We start from the raw sequence: 24,648 nt of genomic DNA, 5'->3' as shown, positions 1-24,648 counted from the left end.
GGTAAAAATACCATTTTTCCATGTAACATATGTGCCTCAACTGTGGGACTCCTGCACAAAACAATGCCGACGATAAGCGGCTACATTTGTGGTCCAAACTTTACATGCACTTATCATGGGCATGAATGACACAGTAATTTGGGGGGGGTTAATAATTTCTTTCAACTGTTCTACTTCCAGGGTGGAATGCTTGTACAGCGTACATCTTTAAAAGCTTTAAAATGTGAATTTCATCCAATTTGCATGTGGTCAAAACATGCAGGCTCAAATATATACATACACTCACTTAAATCTTTTAATAAGAAGTGCTGAATGTTTTACTCCAGGTCTCACCTTCACAAGGCCAAGAACTATTAAATTCTTGTTAGGGACCATGATTCACTACAACTGGTAGTTTCTCTTTGCAAACATAAAAATGATTTGTTTGACAGCAGCCTGGAAATAGAACAGTTCAAAGAAATCACAAATTACCATGACACTGATGCCCATGATGAGTACACATACTCTATGTGCCACAACTGCATCCTGCTACTACTACATTCACTGTGTGGTTCTCATCAGCCCATAATTTTAACAGAAATCCATCAACTTATCAAAACTGATTGGTGATGGGAACTGGTGAAGATTATCATTCTCCGCTTTGAAATTTGTGTCTAAGCATTCATGTGAATAATATTAAGATGTACCAGCATTGTTCAGATTGTTCAGAACAAACCCACCACCCCATGGCAGTAGCACTGTACAGCAGCTATGGTCCTCCCCAGCATGACAGCATGACAAAGCACAACGTCCCACCACAAAACTACTCAAGGGTGGCTTGAGGACGTCAAAAACGTGCTCCGAGTATTGACCTGGTCGATGTAACGACAGATCCCTGCTATGAAAATATGGACTAACAAGACTGCTGCCAACTTTTAACTGGGGACAAACAAAATTAATCAGGTCATTCTTTTAATCAAAACATAAAATTAAGGTTTTTGGGTTTGAGTCCTATACAAAGAGGGCTCATGATGCCACATGAACGAAAACGTCTGGAGTTTGCTGGAATTTGAAAAGAATTATGCACAAATAGATGAATGGTAAAAACAAAGGTCCTCAGGCTAGCCATCACATCTACAGGATCATCAAGCACAATAAAACCATTACAGATGTTTCATTTAGACCCTCTATAGCTGGAGAGCAATTCTTAATATCCCGAACTGCCTCGGCAAATAATAATTGCAATTTCCTTCCTGCAAGATCCATATGTGCATTATTTAGTTATTCTATGTTTGAAATGATTGCAATAATTCATAATTGCATAATTTACTTTAGCCCATCACAACATGTAGCTATTGTACAGGTATAACACTGCCACATTTCTCTAAGCAAAACCCCAAAACTAACCCGTAACAAAACGAGTGAGCCAGCAGTAAAGATGCATGAAAAGATTAACACTAGCAGTTTTACAGAAAACATTCAATATAGCAGAGCTATGCATTTGTCAAGCACATCTTACACAGATTGGATTGGTTTTACAAATCTTTGTGTACTTCGAGTGTGCTCAGTGGAACTGTGGGCTGTTAAAACACATAGAATGAGACTCAATATTAAACCAATCAGGAAAAGACGTTTATTCTTTAATTTACTGCCCAAACTTACTTTAATATAAAATCATCTCTGTACCTTTATGCACAGCCAGCAGTGGGTAAGCAGGTATTTCAAACGCCTTCTTCAGTTGTTCCTCATTCAGTTTGACAACTGAGATTTTGGTCCTGTGTATATTCATAGAGGTCTACAAACACTAGGTTTAAAATTTTAGATCATATTTGTTTTTCTTTCTTGATAAAAGCACTGGGTGCATTATATGTTACTGACCTGTACTGCTAAATTACTGAGCCCTTAAATGCAAAAAAATCAGGCGTGACCCCAGAGCTGAATGGTTAGGGGGCATTCTCGGAGACCCAAGTTTAATTCCTGGCTTGCAGCACCATTTGCTACATGTCACTCCTCTGTTTTTACATTTTGTCTCTCAGCTCCATCATAATTTTAAAGAGGCACAAAATGGCCAAGTGCAGTGGTTAGTTCTGTTGCTTCAGAACAAGAACGTTCTCAGTTTGAATCTTCTGGTCATTTTGGGGCCTTTCTGTGCAGGGCTTGCATGCTCTCCTCGTCTCTGCAAGTATTTTCTCTGGATGCTTCAGCTTCCTCTCTCAGTCCAAAGACATGTAGATTAAATCAACTGGTGAATTTAACATAGGTGTGGATGTAAGCATGACAGATTGACTCTCTACGTTAGACGTGTGATCGGCTGGTGACTTGCTCCGGGTTTAATCTGCCTCTGACTCTATACTCTGCAGCCCTGACAGATGGTTTAAAAGGTCAAATAGAAATAATAAATAAACAGTAATATCAGACTTCTAGTTGATAAATATTCATCCTTACCCTTCTTGATGTATTGAGTAACACACAGCCAGAATCGTCAGTTTCTGAGAAAGAAATAAAAAGCGATATAATTAGACACTCAAAGTGTACATCAATAAAGACTTGACATGTGTTTATATTAAACAGATTTATCTACAATAAGGGTGAACACATATATATCTGCTCAAAGGGCTTGAACCCATAAGTGCACTCTGCAATTGATCATCACAAATGAAAACGCAAACTGCTTTAAAAGATTAGAGCCAACATTATGTAGTTCTAGCAAAATATTTTACTTTATATACTTAACCTCCTACGACCTGAACTCTTCCATGGCATGCATTTTTAATTTCTCTTTGATATTTGGGCTGATTGGGGCCCGATGAATGTAAAAACAAAGAATTACCAGATTTTTTTTTACCTTATTTTTGTTTTTAAGAAAAATGAGAGCCACATATGAGGATATTTGTTTAAAATTTTGATAGAACAGTAGCAGTATAATGTCCTCGTAAGTGGATATCAAGCCCATGTAGAGCAAAATTGGGTATTTTGGTCTAAATAACTCAAAATGTTATGTCCACATATGTGGACGCCAGGTCCTAGGAGGTTAAAAAAAACTAAGAAATTACAGAACTGACAGCAAAGGTGAAACAGAAGATGAGACATTGAGTGATGAAGAATTACAGAACATGAAAGCAGACTTTGTTTTGAACCATTTCGTGTTCAGTGTCTTAAACTCCTGGGCCACTAAATATCAATATTTGCTTCGTTTGAATAGGCTATGTTAAAGTTTTAACACCAATATGGTCATTATAATGTTCTGTATTTTCAGGACAGGCATTAATTCTGAAATCACAAGTAACAGCCACTCGAAGAAAAACAGCCTGAGACCCCTTTTTTCTAAAAGTGATGAAAATGTCAAGAGGCATGTCTTTAAATGCTCTCATTGAATAAGGATTGAAAATTCTCTTCTGATAAGGCTTTAATATGCGCATGTGGAGCTAAGGCAAGAGCTCAGATAAAGTACAAAGGTTTGGATTTTCCCAGTGTTGGGAAGAGGGAAAAACCTTTTATGTTAGAAAACAATATAGAGACAAACGGAGGGAATGTGGTTTTCAACACACTCCCGTCCCTTAACTAGCAGACTGTCAGTACCCTGCTGACTCTCATAAAACAGTCCGCCACCACAGATACATAACACGGTTATCGCCGTTTACTGTGGGGACAACATTATTAGGTTACCATGGGCTTTCCTCCTCTGCTCCACGTGATGCATACTGTCGACTCGGTCTGGAAATCAATCAGTGCTTTAACTCCTCCCTCCAGCAACAAAGAAGCAAGAACACCCCCCCGACACACACGCGCGCACATACACTTTGACAAGCCAATAAGCCTTAGGAAAGTGCCAGGATATTATAAATAATCCTGCGACGAGTGAACGCGTTTGAGTGTGAGTCTGCAGAAAAGGGTGAGGGGCTTTGATCGAAACACCAAACACCTTGCCACAAAAACCCTGCAGGCAGTGTAGGAAAAAAAAAAGAAAAAAAAAAGAGCCCCAACCCCTGCCTTTCTGTCTCTGATGAGACTATAGCAGGGGGCACGTGTCATGTGCAGTGGATTTGGTTCATCAAAGCCGCACAATCAAAAAGCACACGGCCAGGCTGATCTGTTCCCTTAGGGGAGAGGAAGCTCCGGCTCTAATTGCTGTCAGGCTGTAGCTGTAAGGAGATATTCAAATATTCATATTAAGATTACCTCGTCCCCGATGATCACCTCCTTCTAATGGACTCTGTATGTCTCAATATAGCTTCAAGTAATCCAGAAGAATTTCATTTTCTTTGGATTAGGTAAAAGAAGTGTTAAAATGTGTCCTTTATTTGAGCAATGTGCCACTATGACTGAGGATACCAGATTAACAACCTTGTACTTAGGCTAAGGTTGGGGATCTCCCATACTCTGCCTTAAACATCCAGTGTTTTTGCACCAGATGAAATTAAACCTAAAAAGGATTCATGGATTACATCTGCATCTGGCAGATTTTTACCCACAGGTCAACAATCTTACAGATGAAAATGAAAAATATTCATTATTTAACTTCTTGAGTTTTGAACAAGAACACTTGGCATCAAACTGGAAATTATTATCAGATGTTACTCTTAATTGAGTGTCTAAAAATGTATTACTCGCAGAGTTTCCTTTAAGAAACCTCATGGAAGCAGTGACAGTCAATAAAGAGGTGGAAAACAAGTGGGACAATAAGGTTTGATTATAGTGTAAAGGTACAACAGTATTTTTAGCTGTTGGCTTCAAAAAGCATTCAACAGTCCCTTTCAAAAGCAATTATAATCCTTCAAACAAATATGACCAGTACCTATTTAAGAGGCTTTGTTGCAGGTATTTATATTTAATACCTGAAAAAAACTGAAAAATAATATAAACCTAAAACGACGTCTTAAACATTAACCTAAGAAAACTAATGTTCCTGGATGTATGTCATTACTGTTAATACCACATGAGTCAGCGTCTCAGGCAGGTCTTACTCTTTCTGTTTATCACACACCCCAAAGGTTTTTTCTTAGGTTTTTTTTTCATGAAAAATGTCCAATTCCTACCCAGGTCTTAAAAGAAGTTGCACTATTACTTCTGTATAAAAGTATTAACTGTAAAAAGATTAGACCAACTACCTTAAGACCGTCTATACCCAAGTTAGAAAACATAGCATTACCTCTGGACTCTTTTTGCAGATATCTCATCCTTAAATAGTCAAATCTTTATAGTAAAAAGAAAAGAGGGGAAAAAAGTATTTTTGTCAATCCCCTCTCCACACTCATCATACATTCATGAAACTAACTTCGCTCCAGGTTATCAAGGTCAAGTCAGGACCTTGGTAAAAACCAAAATGTCTTTTCCAGCGTCAAAGACGGCTGTCCTTCCTTGTGACTTTTCCACATCAGCATTCAGCCAAATTGATTGAAGTGAAATGGAACTGAGCCCAGCGCTGGCTGAAAAATGTATAATCAAGATATCAATTGTATTTATGGAGGGCATTTGACAGCTTTATGACGAAGAGAGAAGAATGGATGAGATCATGTCAAAGCGATATAATAACAGAAGGAGACAAACAAACAAGTCTGTATTACTGTGATACAACAGTACTGGTAACCTCTTCATTTTCATATCTTTAATATTCCCTTCAATAACCACCATCAGTCACCTTTTTTGATGTTGCTACAGCCACGTTGAGACAGTGAGCCTTCTTCAGATACTTTCAGTGACAGTGTATACTGACAGACTGGGCAGATAACTAACACGACTAACACTATTCTCACTGGGGGGCTGTAGCTATATGCTAAAGTCAGAATAATGGCACAGCAGATCTATAATAGGTTTGTTTTCCTTATTTATTGTTCCAGTTTAGCGTGCCAGCATTTCCTAATTAGCAATAAGTCACAACTTACAGATGATGAAACCAAGGTACTGGACATATTTATAATGTGGGCTTGACACAAAGCCACAGGATCACCCGAATTCTTAAACCAACTTGAATCTACTGACAGATTGACGAGTCCCTCTTTGGTTTACTCTCCCTGAAGCACTGCTCAGTAAAGAATCACTTTTTGTACAAGAAAAAAAAGACGGTAACTTTTGAAAACACCCACCTATTTTCAAAAACTCAGACACTCAAACTTCTAAATCTATTTATTTGTTTTAGCTAAACTTTGTTTAAACCTTACTCTACTTTTTCAATGAAAAGGAAGTCTGTGGAATTTGGCCCCTTCTCTTACATTAGAGATAATGGAACGGATCATTCAGTTTGTAGTACAAGGAGGAATAATAGTACCTCAGAACCGACAGAAAGTGCACTCTCTTTTTACCATATCAGGACATTCATTACCAGGAATCAGTATTAGAAACAACAGCACACAATGTCAGCTGTTGTTTGGGGTTTTTTCTTTCGTTTTGCAAAAACTATGAATTGAAGAAAATGAAACAACTTGTAGAACCACCTTTAACAGCAATAACTTGAAGTAATGGTTTTCTGTGTGACTATCGGTCTCTGCAAAGTCATGAAGCAAGTTTAACCCACCCTTCCTGCTTCAGTTTTTTGAAGTTTGCAGACATTATTATTTATACACAGATCTCTGCACACCCGTTCTGTTGTAGATTTGGTGCTGTGTTTGGGTCACTGTCCCGCTGATTGACCCAATTTGGTCAACCTTTAGCTCTGCAATGCTTTGGTATACAGAGTTCTTCTTGGTGGACTCAAGGTGCTCAGGCCCTGTGGCTGCAAAACAAACCCAAACCCCATCCACCAGATGCTTGTAGATAACTTCAGTGTTTGCAGTTTCACTGAGCGTTGTCTGACCTTGGAGTGGGTTTGCTTGGACATCCAGTTCTGGGAAGATCAGCAGCTGTCTTGAATGTTTTTCATTTGAGAACATTTGTTTTAGTTGGTGATATCTTTCTTTCTTGGTTTTGTATAAATGCAGATTTGAATACTCCAGAAGTGCAAACTGCCAAAGCGTCTTTATAGAGGCGGTCACTGCTGCTGCTGATTAATTCGAGTGCCATCAAATATCAGCACCTGGCTCACTACACATTTTTTGTATTTTGGCTTAATTTTTGCTAAATAAATAATGACACAGTGTAATATGTCACGTTTTGTTATTCATTTGACGTTTTATTTATGTAATTTTAAGAAACGGGTTATTTGTCTTATGTCTTGGTATGTAAAACCTCAGAACTGATAAAGGGTTTTACTGATAAAGGCCACGTTTGTCAGTAATGTTCTGAAACCAGGCATGAATCAAGAAAGGGGAAATAAAAATGAAAATAGAAACCCCTCCTCCTGCAGCTCTTGCTCTTTTGAGATTAAGCACAGCACATGCCTGTGCCCGTGCTTAATACACCTAAAAATAAGAGGACTTTTTCATTGTTGACCTTTGGCCTCACATGGAATTTAAACCCCACTCTCCAAGATCAAGATCCTCTGCTTAATTCATTATGCTGCCACATCCAACTTTCTTTCTGACTTTCATGCTCATTATACTGCTTTCTGCTGCTCATCTCATCTGGTCTAAAGACTGATTGGTAGGAAGGTAGAAACGGTCTAGTTAAATATATATAAAAACATATAATGGTGAATATGGTGGAGTTACACACAATTGAATGCTGTCCTAGAAAACGGGCTGGAAAGATACATTTGAAACAAACATTTTCTCATGAATTAATTAAACAGACAGATGTTTTTAAAATTAGATTAAGATAGGAGCTGCTGTCTCTTGGTATGACGTAATCACTGAGTTATTTGCTTTTCCAAACCACTGCTTATTCAGGCAGACAGGATGTGATTAAAAGTCTTAGTCAGTCTTAGATTAATTTGACATGGTGGACATATTCCACAGTGGTCTGCTGATGCAGTATAATAAAATAACATGATAATTTGTGACACAAATTAAAAGCAAAAATAAGATGCAAACAACTAATGATACTGGGATCAAATGTATGTGACAGCTACACTTGTGAGGCTGGGGGCAGCCAGGAACGAAAACAAAACACTCTAATCAGCATTCAGCTGTGCTGTCAATGAGTAATGCACTGAAAATCTGTGAGCAGGAACTGCTGTGCATGACAAACATTCTGCACCTGCAGGTGAGAATTTTGACAGCAGCGAGATTTCAACATATTACAGCTGTATAGAGAGAGAGAGGAATATTACACAAATCACTGGAGCTCAGGATGTGAACATACTCACTGAGATTAAGGATGAGCAGGAAGACAATTACATAACTTGAGATTATATCAATTCATCCTACCCTTCCATAGACTTACCTATACTTAACTGTAGCATCTACCCCCTTGCAATATTTCTTGGATGTTCGGGAAGGCTGTCAGCAGTTTTATAATTTACTGAAGACACTGGATACAAAGTTAATTTTTTCAATCAATTCCATAAATGCTTCCTGTTTTGTTCATCCTGATAGTTCATTGGTCTGGAACTGACTGTCACACTGGCGTATAGACAGATACAAAACCGATAATTGAGGTGAGTAAAAATGAGGTATTTTATGCTTTTATTTTAGGCCTGACATAAATACAAGCAGTTCAACGTGAAGAAGAGCATTATCACAGCCGTTTTGTTTTTCTAACTTGTCCCCAGCTTGCACCGCTACAGCTCTCTTGTCAGATGCCTTAAGTGTTACTATGTATGGAGACCCAGCCTAAGTGGCATGGTCACCTGTCACATTCAAAGCAAATGGGCATCTCTGTCTTTCCTCCTCTCCCTATGGTGCACCTGGGACTGTTACCATGGCAACAATAACCTGGGTTGACCCACCGGGATTGTGGTGATGGGGTCAAAATCATCTGCACCTGCAGCTGAGTAGCTGTCCATCAAGTCAACACCATCATGCCACCGGTCTGTGGAAGGGCAGCGCCCACCAGAACTCCACAGAAATTATTGAAATGTTTCTCACGCGGCTTTATTCAACAGGTTTTCTTTTTCTTCCTTCCTATATGATGCTGTATTGATTATGATTATGCTGACTGGAAGACAGTGGTCTCCTTTAAAAAACCCCACCTATCCAAGTTTATTTATTTCATGTAAACTTCAACTTTCATGTAAATGTTTAGCTTAAAAGATGAAAAAAAATGTTCCTTTTCATAAAATGCTAATAGATAACATGTATTATATATGTATGTACTCTGTATCTGACAGTTTATGGATGTAATTCCTTATGCATGTAGCATTTTCAAGTCCTAGGCAAAGTTTGACAGCACCAGATTCAGAATGAGTTTGATGCTGGTGACTGTATAAACAACATTAGTCAGTGAGACAAGATGTTAACCCTTATGAAGCTTAATTCTCTCTCATTTTCTACCTGTATGTCCACCTGTATCCATATCAACTTACTAACAACTTCAACAACATATTGGCATTCACATAGATTCATGTGTCCGGCCAGTTTAGCACGTGTCATGATTGCTATAAGACTCACTTTAGCTGCTGTTAGTTGTGCCACTATGTTTTTAGAAGGTGGTCTCCGACTCTGTTTTTTGCTATCTGGTGCTGGAAAAAGGGCACACAGCTTTTTTTCTAAAACATGATGCTTGTTGCAGCTGGTAATGATGTTGATGTGAGTGACAAAGAAACCAAAAGTAAACTAATGGCTGCAAAACTAAAAGAGAAAGCTCAGCTGAACACGAGCAGAAACTATTGCAGGGGACTGCAGATTATCCTGGGATTTGCCTGTGGGTTCAGTATATTCGAATCTTATATGTACAGTATTGTTTAAACCTAACAAAAGTGTTAAATTAATATTTGATGAGGTTTAAGTTAATCTTTAGCATTTTCTTTCTAGCAGTTTGTTTTACAGATTAAACAACAGATCAAGCTTTCAGCTTTTCTATAAAACCAAAGAATTATTTTTATTTATGGAGTCTATCGCCTTTAATTTCCAACTCACTTAAAAATCCTTCTCAGTGGCTTCATCAAGTTTATTTTTCTTCCTCCTTGTCCAGACTGCATACTCTAACCCCTGCTGCCCTCTCACTTTCTTTCCCTCTCTCTCTCTGTACTGACCTGGCCCAGGGCTGATCTGGTTGTCATAGAGGTGGATGTCATCTCCGCAGGCGATCGGCGAATCTTGTCCCTCCTCTCGGCCCTCGCTGCCCTCCTCCTGCTCCACCTCCCGCTGCTCTGGGGACACAACAGCACAGGGTCACCTCCTGGACTTCACCGGCTACCAGGCAGGGTAGCAAACTGACTTTAATTATTGTTGTTATCCTCAGCCAAAGTCACAAAATCCAACAGTCAAATTTATTTTAGTGCTTTGTAGATGTTTATGGCACACTTTCAAAATGAGGAATAAATAAAAGAATGTGAAAGGAATAAATGAAATTTCTGAGTGAAGTTTTTCACAAAATAAATCTAGTCCAAAAATCACTCAAAAAACAAAAAAACAAAAAAGGTAAAGCTTTAGACAGTGACAGGAAATTATTACAGCAATTATGCTTCTCTGTGACAACTCATCTGACAGTCAGTGAACCATCCAGACTCTGTAATAAACATCTGCTGCTTAAAACAAAAACCCTGAAAATTATAAGAAAATATTCCTCAAGTGTCACCTGAAGTATGACTAGAGAGCTTCTTTCTTCCAGACAGTCTCTTTCATTGTCAGATGATATGGTTGAGAATGACAGTGTGTTCAAGTGAAAAACAGAAAAAAGTTATGTCTAGATATTATTAGACATAACTAGTCTAAGACATAACAGTGTTTTAAGGTGTAATATACACCTTAAAACACTGACATGTATACATACTGTCAGTCTAAATACCAAATACTTCTCCTTCCTCTACATCTTTTAAAATAGGCAAACTATGGACCTAAAATTTGTGTCGGTGTACATTAAGAGATGAATCTAACCATTTTCGGATGGACAATGTCCAAAATATCCAGACTTAGTCAAACAAAACCAGTGTACAGGATGTGCCCTTTAAGGTGCAAAAGCTGAAATTTGTTTTTTCAGCTCACGATTCCTCTCCTGTTCATATGAATACATAAGAGTAGTGTTTTAATGTCAATGGAAGCAGCAACAACTACTAAAAGGTGCTTTCAATTAGTGTAACGCACAAATAGCTGCAAGCAGCAGTCCTTTATGCCTAAAAACCTAAAAATGCCACAAATTGTCAAAGAATATTAAGAAAATTAAGCTGTTAGACAAGTGAGACATGACAAGTCTTTTATGAATCAGCAGGTAAACGCTGTTTTTCGCAGGGTTTTGGTGTGTAACGGTCAGGACTTTGCATGTTGGAAAGCATCACAGGACTGAGCCTGGAGCTTGTTTGGATGACTCATTCCTTTCCCTCTTCCCGAGACAGCGGCCCCCTTAAATCCAAAGCTCCAGTAACTGGTGGGCTCCCAAATATCATCCAGCGATCGGCTTGATGCGACAAGAACAATATCTCACTTGCTCTTTATCTGCTGACCTTATACGTGAGGAGCCCCAAATTTCAGTTCATTCAGTTTGTCTTGCATCAGGATCAACCCTCAGCATTTGACATTATTTGAACTTCACTGTGTAGTTGCCTTCCCTGCATCCCTCTGTGCATCAGACTTACCAGCTGGGCTCTGACTTTCAAATCACCTTGGAGGAGAGAAGCAACTGCTAAACTGCAAGCACTAAATTAGAGGGTTAAAAAAAGGAATGGCATTAATTTTAGGGAAATGTATTAAAACTTATTTATAAACTAATGCATGAAAAATATTCCAATCTCTCCATGTAGCAATCATGTAATTTATCTTTATATAACATATAACTAGAACTCCAAGTATGCAAAACGTCACAATTAGAGCTTCTTGTATTAAAAATAAATAAACTATGATTGAAATAAACGAATCACGGCTTCCTAAATGTAAAGCTATGCTGCCCTGCAGAACTTTGATCTGTGAATACAACATCTAGAAAGAACAAGAGCTAAGGGACGAGGAATGTTGAAAACGTTAAACGATTGATGTGCATCCTTCAAACGGTGTGCAGGGTTTTGCTGCTGCCTTTGAGACGCCGTGGGACATAAAGAAACAACAATCACACGGTAGCATGTTCGGATCATTAAAAGAACGTTTGGAACTTTCTTGCTTCGTGTTTGGAGAAAAAAAAAAGATACATAACTGCCATGTTTGGTGAATAACACCACTGTGTCTCAGTAACCTGTTCACTTCTAACACCACAGCAAAGAACTAAATGACACAGATAGCACATGCACAGCAGAGCTGCTTCTGCAGCACAAGACACACTTCAAATATTGTTTACTGTGCGACCGTGATTCACCCTTTAATTGCAAAGTTCACAACAAGAGCACTGACGTTCCAAAACAACCTTTGCTAATGAACCACTAAAGATAACAATGGTTTGTAATGCCTACTTGCCAACAGTATTGTAATTACATTAATATCTGATAAAAGGTCGCATAATAAAGACATTTATGTTGAGCTGCGGCAGGGGGTCTTCTGTGAATGTGCCGAATGAGACGGTGTGTTGCAGGAGGGGAATAATTGGCTGGGGGAGACGGGGAGATCCAATGCAAGTGTATTCTGTCTTGACTGCCTGTGCTGCACATACTAATTGGGAGCTTCTCCTTGGCTTGAAGGTAATGAAACTGCCGTTATCATAACACAAAGTTTGTTGTTTATATCCAAATGGAGGAGAGTGTGTAAGCTGGGAGAGGTTTGGGTTGTTTTTTTGTTTTTAATTTTACGTGTGCTGCAGCTCCAATCTTTAAATCACATCTTTCACTCTAAATATACCTTGCACAATACACATTACTGGTAGGAAGATGTTCAAAGACGTCGATGACAGCAGCTATATTCACTTTGAGGATTAGGCTTATAGGTTCCATGCTTTTCTTTCCATTTTTAATACACAGTGGACGAGGAACAAATGTTGAAAATTTTGTCCTTGTGCTGGTGGTTCACACTCACCCATTTCTTGAAAGAAGTATCCATTCTTGGACATCCCAGAGGGAGGCGCCTCTGTGAGAGCAAAACAGAGAAAGACTGTAATTACTGAGCTGAATCTAGGCAACGGTAACAGGCCCGGCAGGGAGCAATTACTCGTTATTATTTTTACACAGCAATTGCTGGTATGAGAAATGTTATGAATACAAATACGCATCATTTTCAGACCTCTTTGTCATTCAGGGTTATCATACATGGAAAAGATCTATGCATTTAAAGGTAAAACACAAAGTAATCCACGGATTATTTGCTTACTAGCAAAAGTATTTGTTCTGTAATGGCCGCTAGAAGATGTAACAATGACTTCTTATAACACACTGCATGCGCACACGTAAATAACCCAGGAAGGCCTAAAATATGTTTGTCCTTGACATGAACTTTATCCTAACGAGTGCAGTCTATTTATTGTAAAGATGATCCACCCAGTCATCAAATATTTATTTTTTAATTAAACTATAGCTCTGCAGTATTCACAGTTAAAAAAAAAACAAAAAAACAAACCACATTTAGCTCTTAATGAGCCCATCTATTCATTCTCTCGATAAAAAAAAAAGCCCTGTCCATCTAGGTCAGCTGTCTCCTGAATGTCTATCCCTTGCATTTGGTACTTTATTAATCATTAAGTACCAAACCAATGTCCTATTATTTTGCATCTTGCTTTCAAGAAACAGCAGGTACTAATACATTCATGGTACCCACAGGATGAAAAATACAGCAGCGTCACATTAAATGAAATTCCAAGCATCACTAGGAAATATTTTAGAGTTGCAATTTTGATCTTGACATCTTTTGTTGATGGTTATACGTACGGATTGTTATAAAGCACACTCTGTGTACATTTACATTTTAATTCAGTCTGAGCACATATAGCAGGCTGAAAGCTGCATAAGAAAAAATACGCTGCTAGACGCCAGAAATAAAATACGCTGTATAAAAGTGAATGAGGGAAACACTTTTGTTTGTCTACTGCAAGGAGAGCCATGAATGCAAATGTGGTACAGATGAAACAAATATTACCATTTGGGTATGGGTGTGGGAACCGAGGAATACAAATAACAAAAATTTGTAAAACTTATTTTAGGTATTGTACAGACTTGAGAAGGTTTAAAAATGCTTATTTTGACCATGAGGAATGCTGTATATTGTCAAAACTGATAATCAAGGGGAAATGCTAGAAGATGAGCTGTGAAATGTGTGGCAAGAGTTGCAGTTGCAGACTTTTTGTTGCTCTGTCACCGAGTTGTCAGACAAAAATGTCATTAAAAAAAAAAAAAAAAAAAAAAAAAATTCCAACCCCAAAAAACTCAACCCCTGTATAACACATCAGTTTCATTATTTTCCCATTACTTAATTGCCTCATCAGCACAAACATGTGTATCTCTGTTTCTTGTGTACATAGATCAACTTGCAATGAGACCTTGTAATATAAGATTTTGATAGCAAAATTTTCCACTCAGTGCAGGACAATGATCAGACTAAAAGTGAGCATAAATTGGATGACCATGTAGTTCAACCAGAAGGCAAAGAGTTCCCCTAAGGAAGAAACATTATCAGTAAAACGCAAGGGCTTCCTTCATTACATCTAAAACATGTTAACAGGCAGTGATTATGAGCAGTGCACATCCTTTCATCAGCAAAGGTCTTGACTTTTCTAATACATTCAGCGATAATCCACATTGAGTTTCGCTTCCAGGCCAGCACTCATTTTGCATTGGTGGTGTGCAGCATTTTTTTAAAATGGTGGATATCTCATTTTGGAATTAAACTTAATCTGGTGAAGAGCTCCACTACAAATGCACTGAGGGAATTTAGAGTACAACATTTCAGAGTGTTTGTCACGCGGCCCTGTGGATGTGTGCAGCATGCGGATTGCGCAGAAAAAAAGAGTGAGATATGGAGCAGGGATACTTTGAAGGTTATTGAGACATTGTGAAGGAAGAGAGGTGGCCCTGCCATGCTACCAGACTTCAGTGAGGCTCTTATTGAGCATTAAGCAAACATGTTTACATACTCATCCCATAACCACAGATCAACGGCACGTCGCGCGGGTAGTTTTCTGATTTGACTGCTAAAAATCACAGCATCCTGGACAAAGGGACACACACTGGGAAAGAAATTGCACAAATACTCACAGATGTGCACAAGCACATACACAACCACTTTCACACAGACAAAAAAAATCATTATACAAGAACCGAGTGCCTCTTTTAACATGGCGACTGTCATAGAAGAGGGAAGTAAAGACTTACAACAGCTTTCTCTTCTGGAAAGGATTCTTTGATGTGACAACATCTAGCATACAAATACAGCATGCAACTTTAATTACACAAAATGCTCTTTCACTCTTGGGATAGGACACACAAAGCAAAACAATTTCAGAGTTAAAAGACCCAGGGATTCATTTATCCTCAAAACAATCAACTTTTTTTAATCCATACAGGTTCCTGCCTCAGTCTGCCACACATGCATACATTCAATCTTCTTAAGATTTCACCTCCTGCACTTTGACTGATGTGGTTAATGCTGTGTTGATTTTTTTTTTCATGATTTCAAATAGTTTCTAAACCAACCTTTACCTGTTGAAAACATACAAAAGACCACTTTACCTTAAAAGTGCAGTGAAGCTACAGTACTGTGCAGAAGTTTTAGGCAGATGAGGAAAAAATGCTGTAAACACAGAATGCTTTCAAAAATGGGAGTGTTAATCCTTTATTTACAATCAACAAAATGCAGCAAATGAACAAAAGAGAAATGGAATGAATAAAATCAATATTCGGTGTGACCACCCTTTGCCTTCTTCTAGGTACATTTGCACACAGTTTTGAAGGAACTCTGTTGCCGGGTTGTTCCAAACATCTTGGGGAATCAACCACAGATCGTCTGCGAATGTAGGCTTCCTCAGATCTTTCTGTCTCTTCATTAATCCCAGACACACTCGATGATGTGTGGGGGCCATACCATCACTTCTAGTACTTCTTGTTCTTCTTTACGCTGAAGATAGTTCCTAATGACTTTGGCTGTATGTTTGGGGTCATTGTCCTGCTGCAGAATATATTTGGGGCCAATAAACAATCATTTATATTTCTGGAAGCATTCTTTGTTTACAGCATTTTTTCCACACATGCCTAAAACCTTTGCACAGTACTGTAAATGGTTGGAAATCATGGCTCAAGTTGACCAGATAAAGCTTTGAATCTCAATTATTTCATTTAAAGCATGTGTCTAACTATCTTGCTTCACCTACTAAGAAATAGTCACCGACACAGTATATCTGACAGATTAACTAGTGGGTCTGTATTTTCAATAGTCATGCTGGTATTGGCATTCATAAAGGCAGATAAATGAAAATTTAAAAAGGTAAATAAGACGCCGGAGAATCACCCTTCAGCCAAGTTATGAGTGTCGAAACTGCATAATTTATCCACCCGAAGGCACTCTGCAACTTCCCTGTTGGCAAAATATGTGCAGAAATACAACAATGAGCTGATCTAAGCAAAGCGTAAAAGCAAGTAAGCAATTACACAGAACGAATGTTAAGGAAATCTTATTATATTCTGTATGTCTGAAAGAAAGAATATCAGCTGTATACATTGGTCGCTAGCACATACACCCTCTTAAATCTACCTTGTCCTTTTTTATGTTTTGCTTTTCTAATAATCGTTATTTGCTTTTCAAGTGTTGGCAGGCATATAGATTCTTGTTTACATGCGGACAGAGCCACAGCGATAGCTACCCAGTATTTGTGTTATGCTAAGCTACTCTTGCACTTGTATACTGCTTCAAAATTTATGCCATGCAGCTGGTTGTATGATAAATGTAATACACATAAAATGTTTTTTTAAGAAGATATTTACACATTTCCATAACTTTTCATAACTAAAAAATACAAAAAATAATTAGCTCCCTGTACTTCCTTAGAAAACCTGCATGATTAAAACCTATCGGTTACTAATGCAAGATATTTTTGTGATTTCTTATGATAACTGTCACTGCACAAGAAAAAAAAAAAAGAAAAATTGGTTGTGACAAGTCTGCTTATCAGAACATTTTTGGTCGTGTTTCATTCTGATGCATAAAAGAAGTCAGCAGAAGCAAGTTTGTAAAACTAAACACCCTAGTGGTATTTATTCTCCAGGCTTTCTTTCTAACACTTTATCCTCAAGCATTAGGGGGGAAAAAATCAGTTCTGTCATCTGAGTTTTTTGTGCTAAAGAAAAAAATGTATGTGGCATAATTCACCAACATCCTGCTACTGAACTATCCTCTGCTACTCCAGGGTATGTGTTGGATTGTTATGGCAGTCATGCAAACATTATTTTTCTCATCTTTGTACCCAACACACACATATGCATCATCCCCATGCAGCCCGTTTATCTGCAGCTATTACATCAAACATATCTTGAATAGCAGACGACGAACATGGATGCACTGAAATATGTAGCTTTTATATTTTTGCATAGCCAGCTTTATTTCAGCTTAACTGTGACATCTGTTATTTTTTCTACTGTTTAGTCATTTTACATGTGCAGCAAAATAAACCCTGTAAACACAGACATGCTCACCGCTCAGCAGCCTGAGGTGGTGCTAGTATTCCTGCGTCATAATCTGCTCCGATCCAAATCATTTTTCTTTTACTCGTCTTCGCACATGCGTCTCTCTCCTAGCTATAATGAAGATAATGATGATGATAATGTAACTATCATTATGGCTTCATTAACCTTCTTTTAGCCATAAAACAACAAGCCTTTTTATATAAACGTGACGTTAGTCTCATAACTGAGTAAGTACAAGTCATAGGTGTCAAATAAAAATGGGAAAATTCATCCGATATCACTGTATCTCTAAATTATGCACAATGACATCAGTGTACTAAAGACCGGCTACAGCAATGTATAATACCTAGAGGTTAAAAGGGTGAAAGATATACATCCTACTTGGAAGCTTAGTGCTTCTCATGGTTTCACTTGGCATTCAGTCCTAGATTTGTTTCTTGCATTTTTTGTGTTTTTTTCCCCCCCAACTTTGTACAAATGGAAACCCGACTTACGAAATTAATTCGTTCCCGACTTCCTTTCGTAAGTCAAAACTTTTCGTAAGTTGAAGCACCCATCACACCTTTTGAGTGAACGATAGGCTATAGGCTAATTGCTAACTAACGACGTAACAACAATACGTCGTTCAAGTGGAACAGCGAAGCGCAAGTACGAACGCCAAGGGGGTTTGTTTATATTTTTATGCAGTGTCTGGCTTCACTCCAATAATATGATCAATAGCAGAAAACCCTGTAATATATTATAGTTGAAATTAGTAGCACTAAGGCCATCTATACCAAAACCGATTCATGAAATGCATATCAGCACAGACAGAGATGTTTAGAAAATTACTGAACAAAGCCAAATCTTTTTTTTCTGTATCCTGGAGGGTTGCTCTGTTGACTGCTCTTTTATTTATGTGTCACATCATGCCAGCCTCCTGTGGATGCTGTGCTTCTCTGAACTGTGTCTTACTCTGAGTGTTGTGATCAGGAGCAGCATCATGAAGATTCATGTGCTCTGCTTGTATTGAGCTGTTTGGCACTGACAGATGCAGGAAGAGATTTAGAAGGATTGGAGGGAATGCACGTTATCCATGTTGCCGGCTTTGCTAGATCAATGAAAATACACCAAGAAGATTTCTCTGTTGTGAGACACTAAACTTCCCTTCATGATCAAATAGAGGGCTTTGTATCCAAATATAACCCTGTTTCCCCAGACAGCTGAAATCTTGTGTAAAATGTAAAGAAAAATGAAACCTCAGTAATAAGAAAATAATTTAAACACTTTCATGTTTATTATTTTCAGTTAAAGACAACTAAAGCTGAGAAATAAGATGACAGATATGTGATCAATTTGAATATGACACCAGAAAAATTTTAAATCTTTACAGAATACATGTCCCAAAATGTATTTTGTAACGTATTCTGTTATGTTACTCAATGAGAGTAATGTATTCTGAATACTTTGGATTACTTAATACATTATTAAGCTTTTTACAATTATATGAATGTACTATTGCTGTGTGATTCTTTCCTATTACTGAAGAATACTCGCCATACCAACACCAACTAGATTTTTAAATCTTAATATAAAATGAGTAACAGTAGGGTGGACATTAGGTAAGGCTGCACTTTTTGCAGCGATCTTGTATAGAAAACTATTCCACACATATATAAAACAGGTCCGCGGCTCCGAACCGCAGTAAAGGGGCCTCTGGCTAATACGTCGGGTTCCGTGTCGGGCTCGTAGCGGAAAAATAGCTTTACTTTGCTGTCTGGGTCAACTTTGCTAGCGGCAGGCATTTAGTCTCTTAATGCGTGTTTTGTTCCAGCGTGGAATTATCAAAAATAGAGAGGGCATAGCCTAACATACGAAACAGGAAAAGGCCGCCGTGTAATCCCTTCATTTCAACAAAGTAACTGTATTCTAAATACCACCTTTTTAAACAGTAACTGTGACAGAATACAGTTACTCATATTTTGTATTTTAAATACGTAACGCCGGCACATGTATTCCGTTACTCCCCAACACTGTCTATGCATTGTAGTAGTGCTTTACCTTGCATGCATGGATGCACCAACAAATTTGTTTTTAAGAGTCTCTCCGAGCCCATGCAGTGATTACATACAGAAGTGTTTTAGTACTGTCTGAGGCCCTAAAGATCATGGATATTCAATCCTGTTTTCAGACTCTTATTTAGAGGAAGTTATCTGAATTCCTGCACTCTTAATAATATTATGTAAAGCAGATGACAAAATTATTTCTTTGCAATTTTAAATTGTTGCATATTTCTCCAGCACCCACTCATCTTTACTTCTGAAAAACAGAAAGAATGATGTCTCTTTTCTATGTGAATTTTTAAAATAGGGAATTATTCAGTTAGACATAGGGGTAAAATGATTTGCACAGCCTTTGTTGATTTATATTTTTATGCAGTGTCTGGCAGAAAACCCTGCAATATATTATAGTTGAAATTAGTAGCACTAAGGCCATCTACAACTAATCTATAAATTTGAATTATTTGTTATCATGAGCTGAAGACACACATGTGCTGTCAGATGCAACTGATTTAGAGCCAGTGGTCCTTTAGGGACAGGTTTATTAGTCGTCATAAAGGTTATTTTATTGTCAAAGAACATGAAAGTGATATATTTAATTTGTGTCAACTCAGACCGATAAGTAAAGGTCACTGAAAAAAAGATGAAAAGATGCAGCAGGTTCATTCACTGCCCGATTCCACGTATGACTTCCTCATTTTGCACTTTCATAAACAACATTAGTTTCATAATCATGAAATGTCTAACATGTGATGTCTTAAAAATAAAAATGCTAAATATATTTAGGGATATTTTAGAGACTGAGGCTGATCTGAAACCTAAACAGGCTCAATTCCCCCACCCCCCCCAAACTGGTGGCGGCAGATGGCTGGTTGTGCCAGAGGTTTCTTCCTGTCAAAAAGGAGTAGTCCTTCCCACTGCCACTAAGTGGTTGCTCATAGGGGGTGGCCTGATTGTTGGGGACTTTACCCTGAAGTATAAAACACAGGTTGTTGTGATGTGGTGCAGAATGAATGAAACTGAACTGAACTGTATACCACTACAGAACAACAATACATAGTAAATTATTATATGTACACAACTTCTTACTATAATGATCATAGTTTATGCACCCCATCTCCTCCTTAAAAGGTGAGCCAACCTAAAAGAAACTTCGTCACACAACGATTTATTATGTTCATTTAATCTTTTCTCTGCAAATGCAACGTTATGCTCTCCATTTCCGGGTCTTACGTGTCTCACATATAATGTTTGTTTAACAAATTCTGTATCCACGTAGAATTTTGTTCCCATCATCACTAAATACAGAATAAAGACTTTAAAAAAGCAACACAGGCCTGGTTAGTATTATACAGGCATGAAGAAAAAAAAAATGGAGGTGTCTGTATGTGTATTTGGTGGTTCTATGGTACTGAGTGCCAGTCACTGACAAAATATAAGCTCTAGAACAACAATTATAGCAGATGTGTCTTAACTTTGAGCTTTGTATATCAAATGTTGATATTAACATGAAAATATTCCTTCTTTCCAAAAATTACATTACTTATGAAAATGAATAATAAAACTACTCTATATGATGAGAAGGTATATCAAGAGAAAATTAAGCATGTAGCTGGTGAAAAAGTGCTGTTTGTTTTGTAGTCGAGAGTGAAAAGAGTAAAGAGTTTCATTTCACCAAAAAGGTAGAGAGTATAACAAGACACCAAAGACCTTCCTAGAAAATACCACAGCAGATACAAACAGCAAGAACTGTTCTGAACAAGTGTAGATTTGTGAGGACAATGTAGAAAAACATGTCTAACTGATAACCTTGATAAGTCTGAAACAAATGCGTCGGTGCTCAGCACACTAAGATCAGTTAACAAATAAGGCATTCGTGGGTTACTTAATACATCCCACTCCTGACCGAGAAGCAAAACAAGGGTCGGCGGTGATATATCAGAAGAAATTCTGAAATGCTTGCTGGGTGATAGGAGACAGTTTTGCAGAGTGACAAAACAAAACAGGAACTGTTTGGCCACATGGATCACTGGTTTGTCTGGCATAAGAATAGCCTGGAGCAGCCTTCTTAGGCTGCAGATTTCGATCCCAAAGAACATCTTTGGTGGGATTTAAGGAGAGCATTTGCAGCACGGAAGCCATCAACTTCAATAAGATGGAAGCTTTTGGAAGGGAACAAAAGGCAAAGACTTCACAAGAGAGACGTCTGAAGCTTGTCTTACCAAAAAGCGCTCATTAGAGGTCAATCAAGGTCTATGGAGGTAAAAAGGTGCTTCAGGAGTGCTGAGGTTGGGAGCTGAATACTAGTGCATGGGGCGTTTTTATTTATTTTTTTTAACTTAAACTCAAAATGTCAGCTTATGTTATTAAAATTGCTGTTGCTATGCATGAATACATATTACGTCTCCATTTACTGAGACTTCATGCATATTTTTATTTAGTCTATACACATCAACATGATACATATTAAGGTGAGAGGATTTGAATACTATTGCCCTCTGCACAGTGTATATAGAGATCTGGAACATAATATGAATGCATGTTTTTGTTTTGCAAGTTTATCTTTTCATCAAAGCATCAAAACTGTTACCAGAACACAAAAATGCACAGAAACAGACCTAATTTCCACAAGCCCAAACTGCTGTTTAAAATACTATTTTCAGTATGGCCACATTTATAATTAGTGTTAGTGTGCATTAAATATATACAAACAGTGCTTAAACAGAAGTGACTTTCAAAACCACTCTCACAGGAAGAGAAACATTTAAAAAAAAAAAAAAAAAAAAAAAGCCTGATAACATTCTTCAGAAATCAGGAAGCTGTCGACTTGCAAGCAGGAAGTCAGATCTGGTTAGCACAGTATCACACATACGCCTCATCACTTTCATTGATCTGCTGCATGTGCATTTGTTTGTGTATGCGAGTGTCTTGTTTAGAGTCAGTGCTTTCATCATTGCCCAGCATACACATGAGGGAAATATCTGTCAGTCAGCTGAGTTTACATGTCACAAACCCACAAGCGAGGCAACATCTGCTCTGCTTGACACTCGATATAACGTCTTATATGTCAAATGACAAGCTCTCTCTCTCTGATAAACCGAGACATTGGACTGATACTAGCTATCTAAAAAAAAAAAAAAAAAGGGAAGAAAAAAAAGATGGCAGGCAGCTGCTTGTTGCCTTTGCGATTGTGGGTTAGCATCAGATTGAGGACGACTGACAAAGTAACAGCTGTCTGACAGAGACAGACAGAGGGGGTTTCAGCAGGGAAAATTTTTTTACTTGCGATCCTCTTATGATTTTTATCACCAGAACAACAAATATCCCTGTGGGTTTTAAATCAAAACACCAGCCGACCTTTACTACTTCTTTGAATTCTCTTTTTTTGATCTGGTTTTTAAGGAGAAAAAAGTGAAAGGAACGTAACTTCCCACCATTCTTTCCAGGACAAAAAATTTCTTAAGGTAAATTCACGAGATGACTTTATAATTTCCATGTTCTAAGATGAACCCCTGTGGCTATATGCATGTGCACACAGTTAGTAAGATCTACCACTTCTCTTATCAAGTCACAGAGCACCATTGCAGCTGAAAACTGCGGGAAACCCAGCTCTTCCCTACCAGGCATGACAAACTCACAGAGAGAACAAAGCTTGTTTCAGTAAACAAAGCCTACTGAGAATTCTCCAAGAAGAGCTGCAAATGCTCTTTGCTCAAAAAACAATTGGGCAAGAAAAATATTGCAACTATATGCTATAGGTTTACAATTTCCTGGGTGGTTGGTGTGCAAACCAAAGCAAAAGAAGAAAAAAAAAACCCTGAGGGAACAGGTTTGTGTAATTTCTTTTCTTTTTTTCCCCCCTTTAACCCGAGTCACAAGTGCCATTCTACTGAAGCGTGACACAATCTAAAAGAGGCTAAAGCAGGATGAATATATTGTTAGTAAGAAAAGTATCAGCAGGTGAAGTCGGGTGGAGCTTAAATAATGCCCATTACCATTAATCCCCTTTTAAAAGAAGTACCAGCAGCAGGACAAATACTAATATGAAGCAATCCCCAAAGCTTGAAAAGTTGAATTAACATTTCATGAGAGATAAGTTCAAGTCTGCAATTTTACATAACATCATTACCGCTTCACATTTACTTTGTTCCATTTATACTCACTCAATTCATGCCCCAACTGTTTTAGTTCACTCATATTTCATTATATTTACATGTGCACAATAGTGACATACTGAGGGGCAACAGGCTGGCTACTCAATGTCAGAAATACATTATTTCTCTAGCAGGGAGAAGGTAGGCAGTGCACCACTAAAAGGAAGGAGATACAAACACATCTTAAGATGCCTCCATATGTTGGCTACAGGTATTTAATCAACTGCAAGGGACTGATGCATTCTCCGCACAGTTGTGCATGACTTTATAGGTAAGGATCACTCATTATTCTAATCTGGTACAGATGCAGCCTTTATTCCTGTCTTGATGTGAATTCAAAATGCTTCAAGACAAGAGGAAGTCAACTTATACGACCCTTTATGTGTCTATAAACTGAGGCAACCCTTTTGTCCATATAAACTGAGCTAACATTCCTCTACATGTAGGTTGATATATTGTACAGCTGTGTGCTGCAGGTACATGCAAAACAAATGCCAGAACCCCCAGGAGGGACAACCCTGGAATTTACAGGAGAGGTGAGGCTGAAAGTCTTAAGTGAAGAGGGCAAGAGATTAAAAGGAGCTCCTGCTGCGTTAATATGGGAATCTACGAGGTCTGGGCCAGCACAGGAGAGGAGGCCGGGCCTTTTGTTGGCTAATTGTGCCCACAGGCTCTTCTGGCACCCGTCCACTGGATCTGTGGTCGCTGAGAGAGCCCAGGCAGAGAGGGAATTCCTCCCGACGCTCTGCTCCGGGCAAACAAGCTTGATCATATACACATTTTAAACAACATGCCAACATTTAGCCTCTCTGTTTTTAAATTTTGCAACAAATTAAATAAAACTTAAGCCAGCAGACTTTTCACACACACATTGTAAATGATAATTTCCTGTATATGCTGGCATTTTGCTTTCCAAGAGAAGTGGTGGCATGCAGGTAAGAAAGCACAATGATGCATTTTGTATTTTTAAACCATACTGGAA

General features: G+C 38.2%; 1 protein-coding gene across 5 annotated transcripts in view; it reads right to left on the bottom strand.

Moving 5' to 3' along the window:
* Positions 1-24,648, bottom strand: part of slc4a11 (solute carrier family 4 member 11) — a 101,967-nt gene that overhangs the window by 35,399 nt on the left and 41,920 nt on the right. For 3 of the 5 annotated variants that reach the window (XM_014335949.2, XM_005929644.3, XM_014335950.2), the window contains exons 2-4: positions 12,885-12,935; positions 9,986-10,102; positions 2,425-2,468 (exon numbers count right to left, since the gene is read on the bottom strand). In XM_014335949.2, coding sequence (XP_014191435.1) covers positions 2,425-2,468; positions 9,986-10,102; positions 12,885-12,935 — 212 coding nt within the window. The remainder of the gene's footprint in view (positions 1-2,424; positions 2,469-9,985; positions 10,103-12,884; positions 12,936-24,648) is intronic. The other 2 variants (XM_014335951.2, XM_014335952.2) reach the window with 1 other exon arrangement.

Source organism: Haplochromis burtoni, unplaced genomic scaffold (genome assembly GCF_018398535.1).
Source record: "Haplochromis burtoni strain Fernald_Lab_line unplaced genomic scaffold, NCSU_Asbu1 Contig_119, whole genome shotgun sequence".
Taxonomy (NCBI): Eukaryota; Metazoa; Chordata; class Actinopteri; order Cichliformes; family Cichlidae; genus Haplochromis; species Haplochromis burtoni.
Note: the sequence above shows the minus strand (reverse complement) of the source record. Positions and strands in the feature narration are given on the sequence as shown.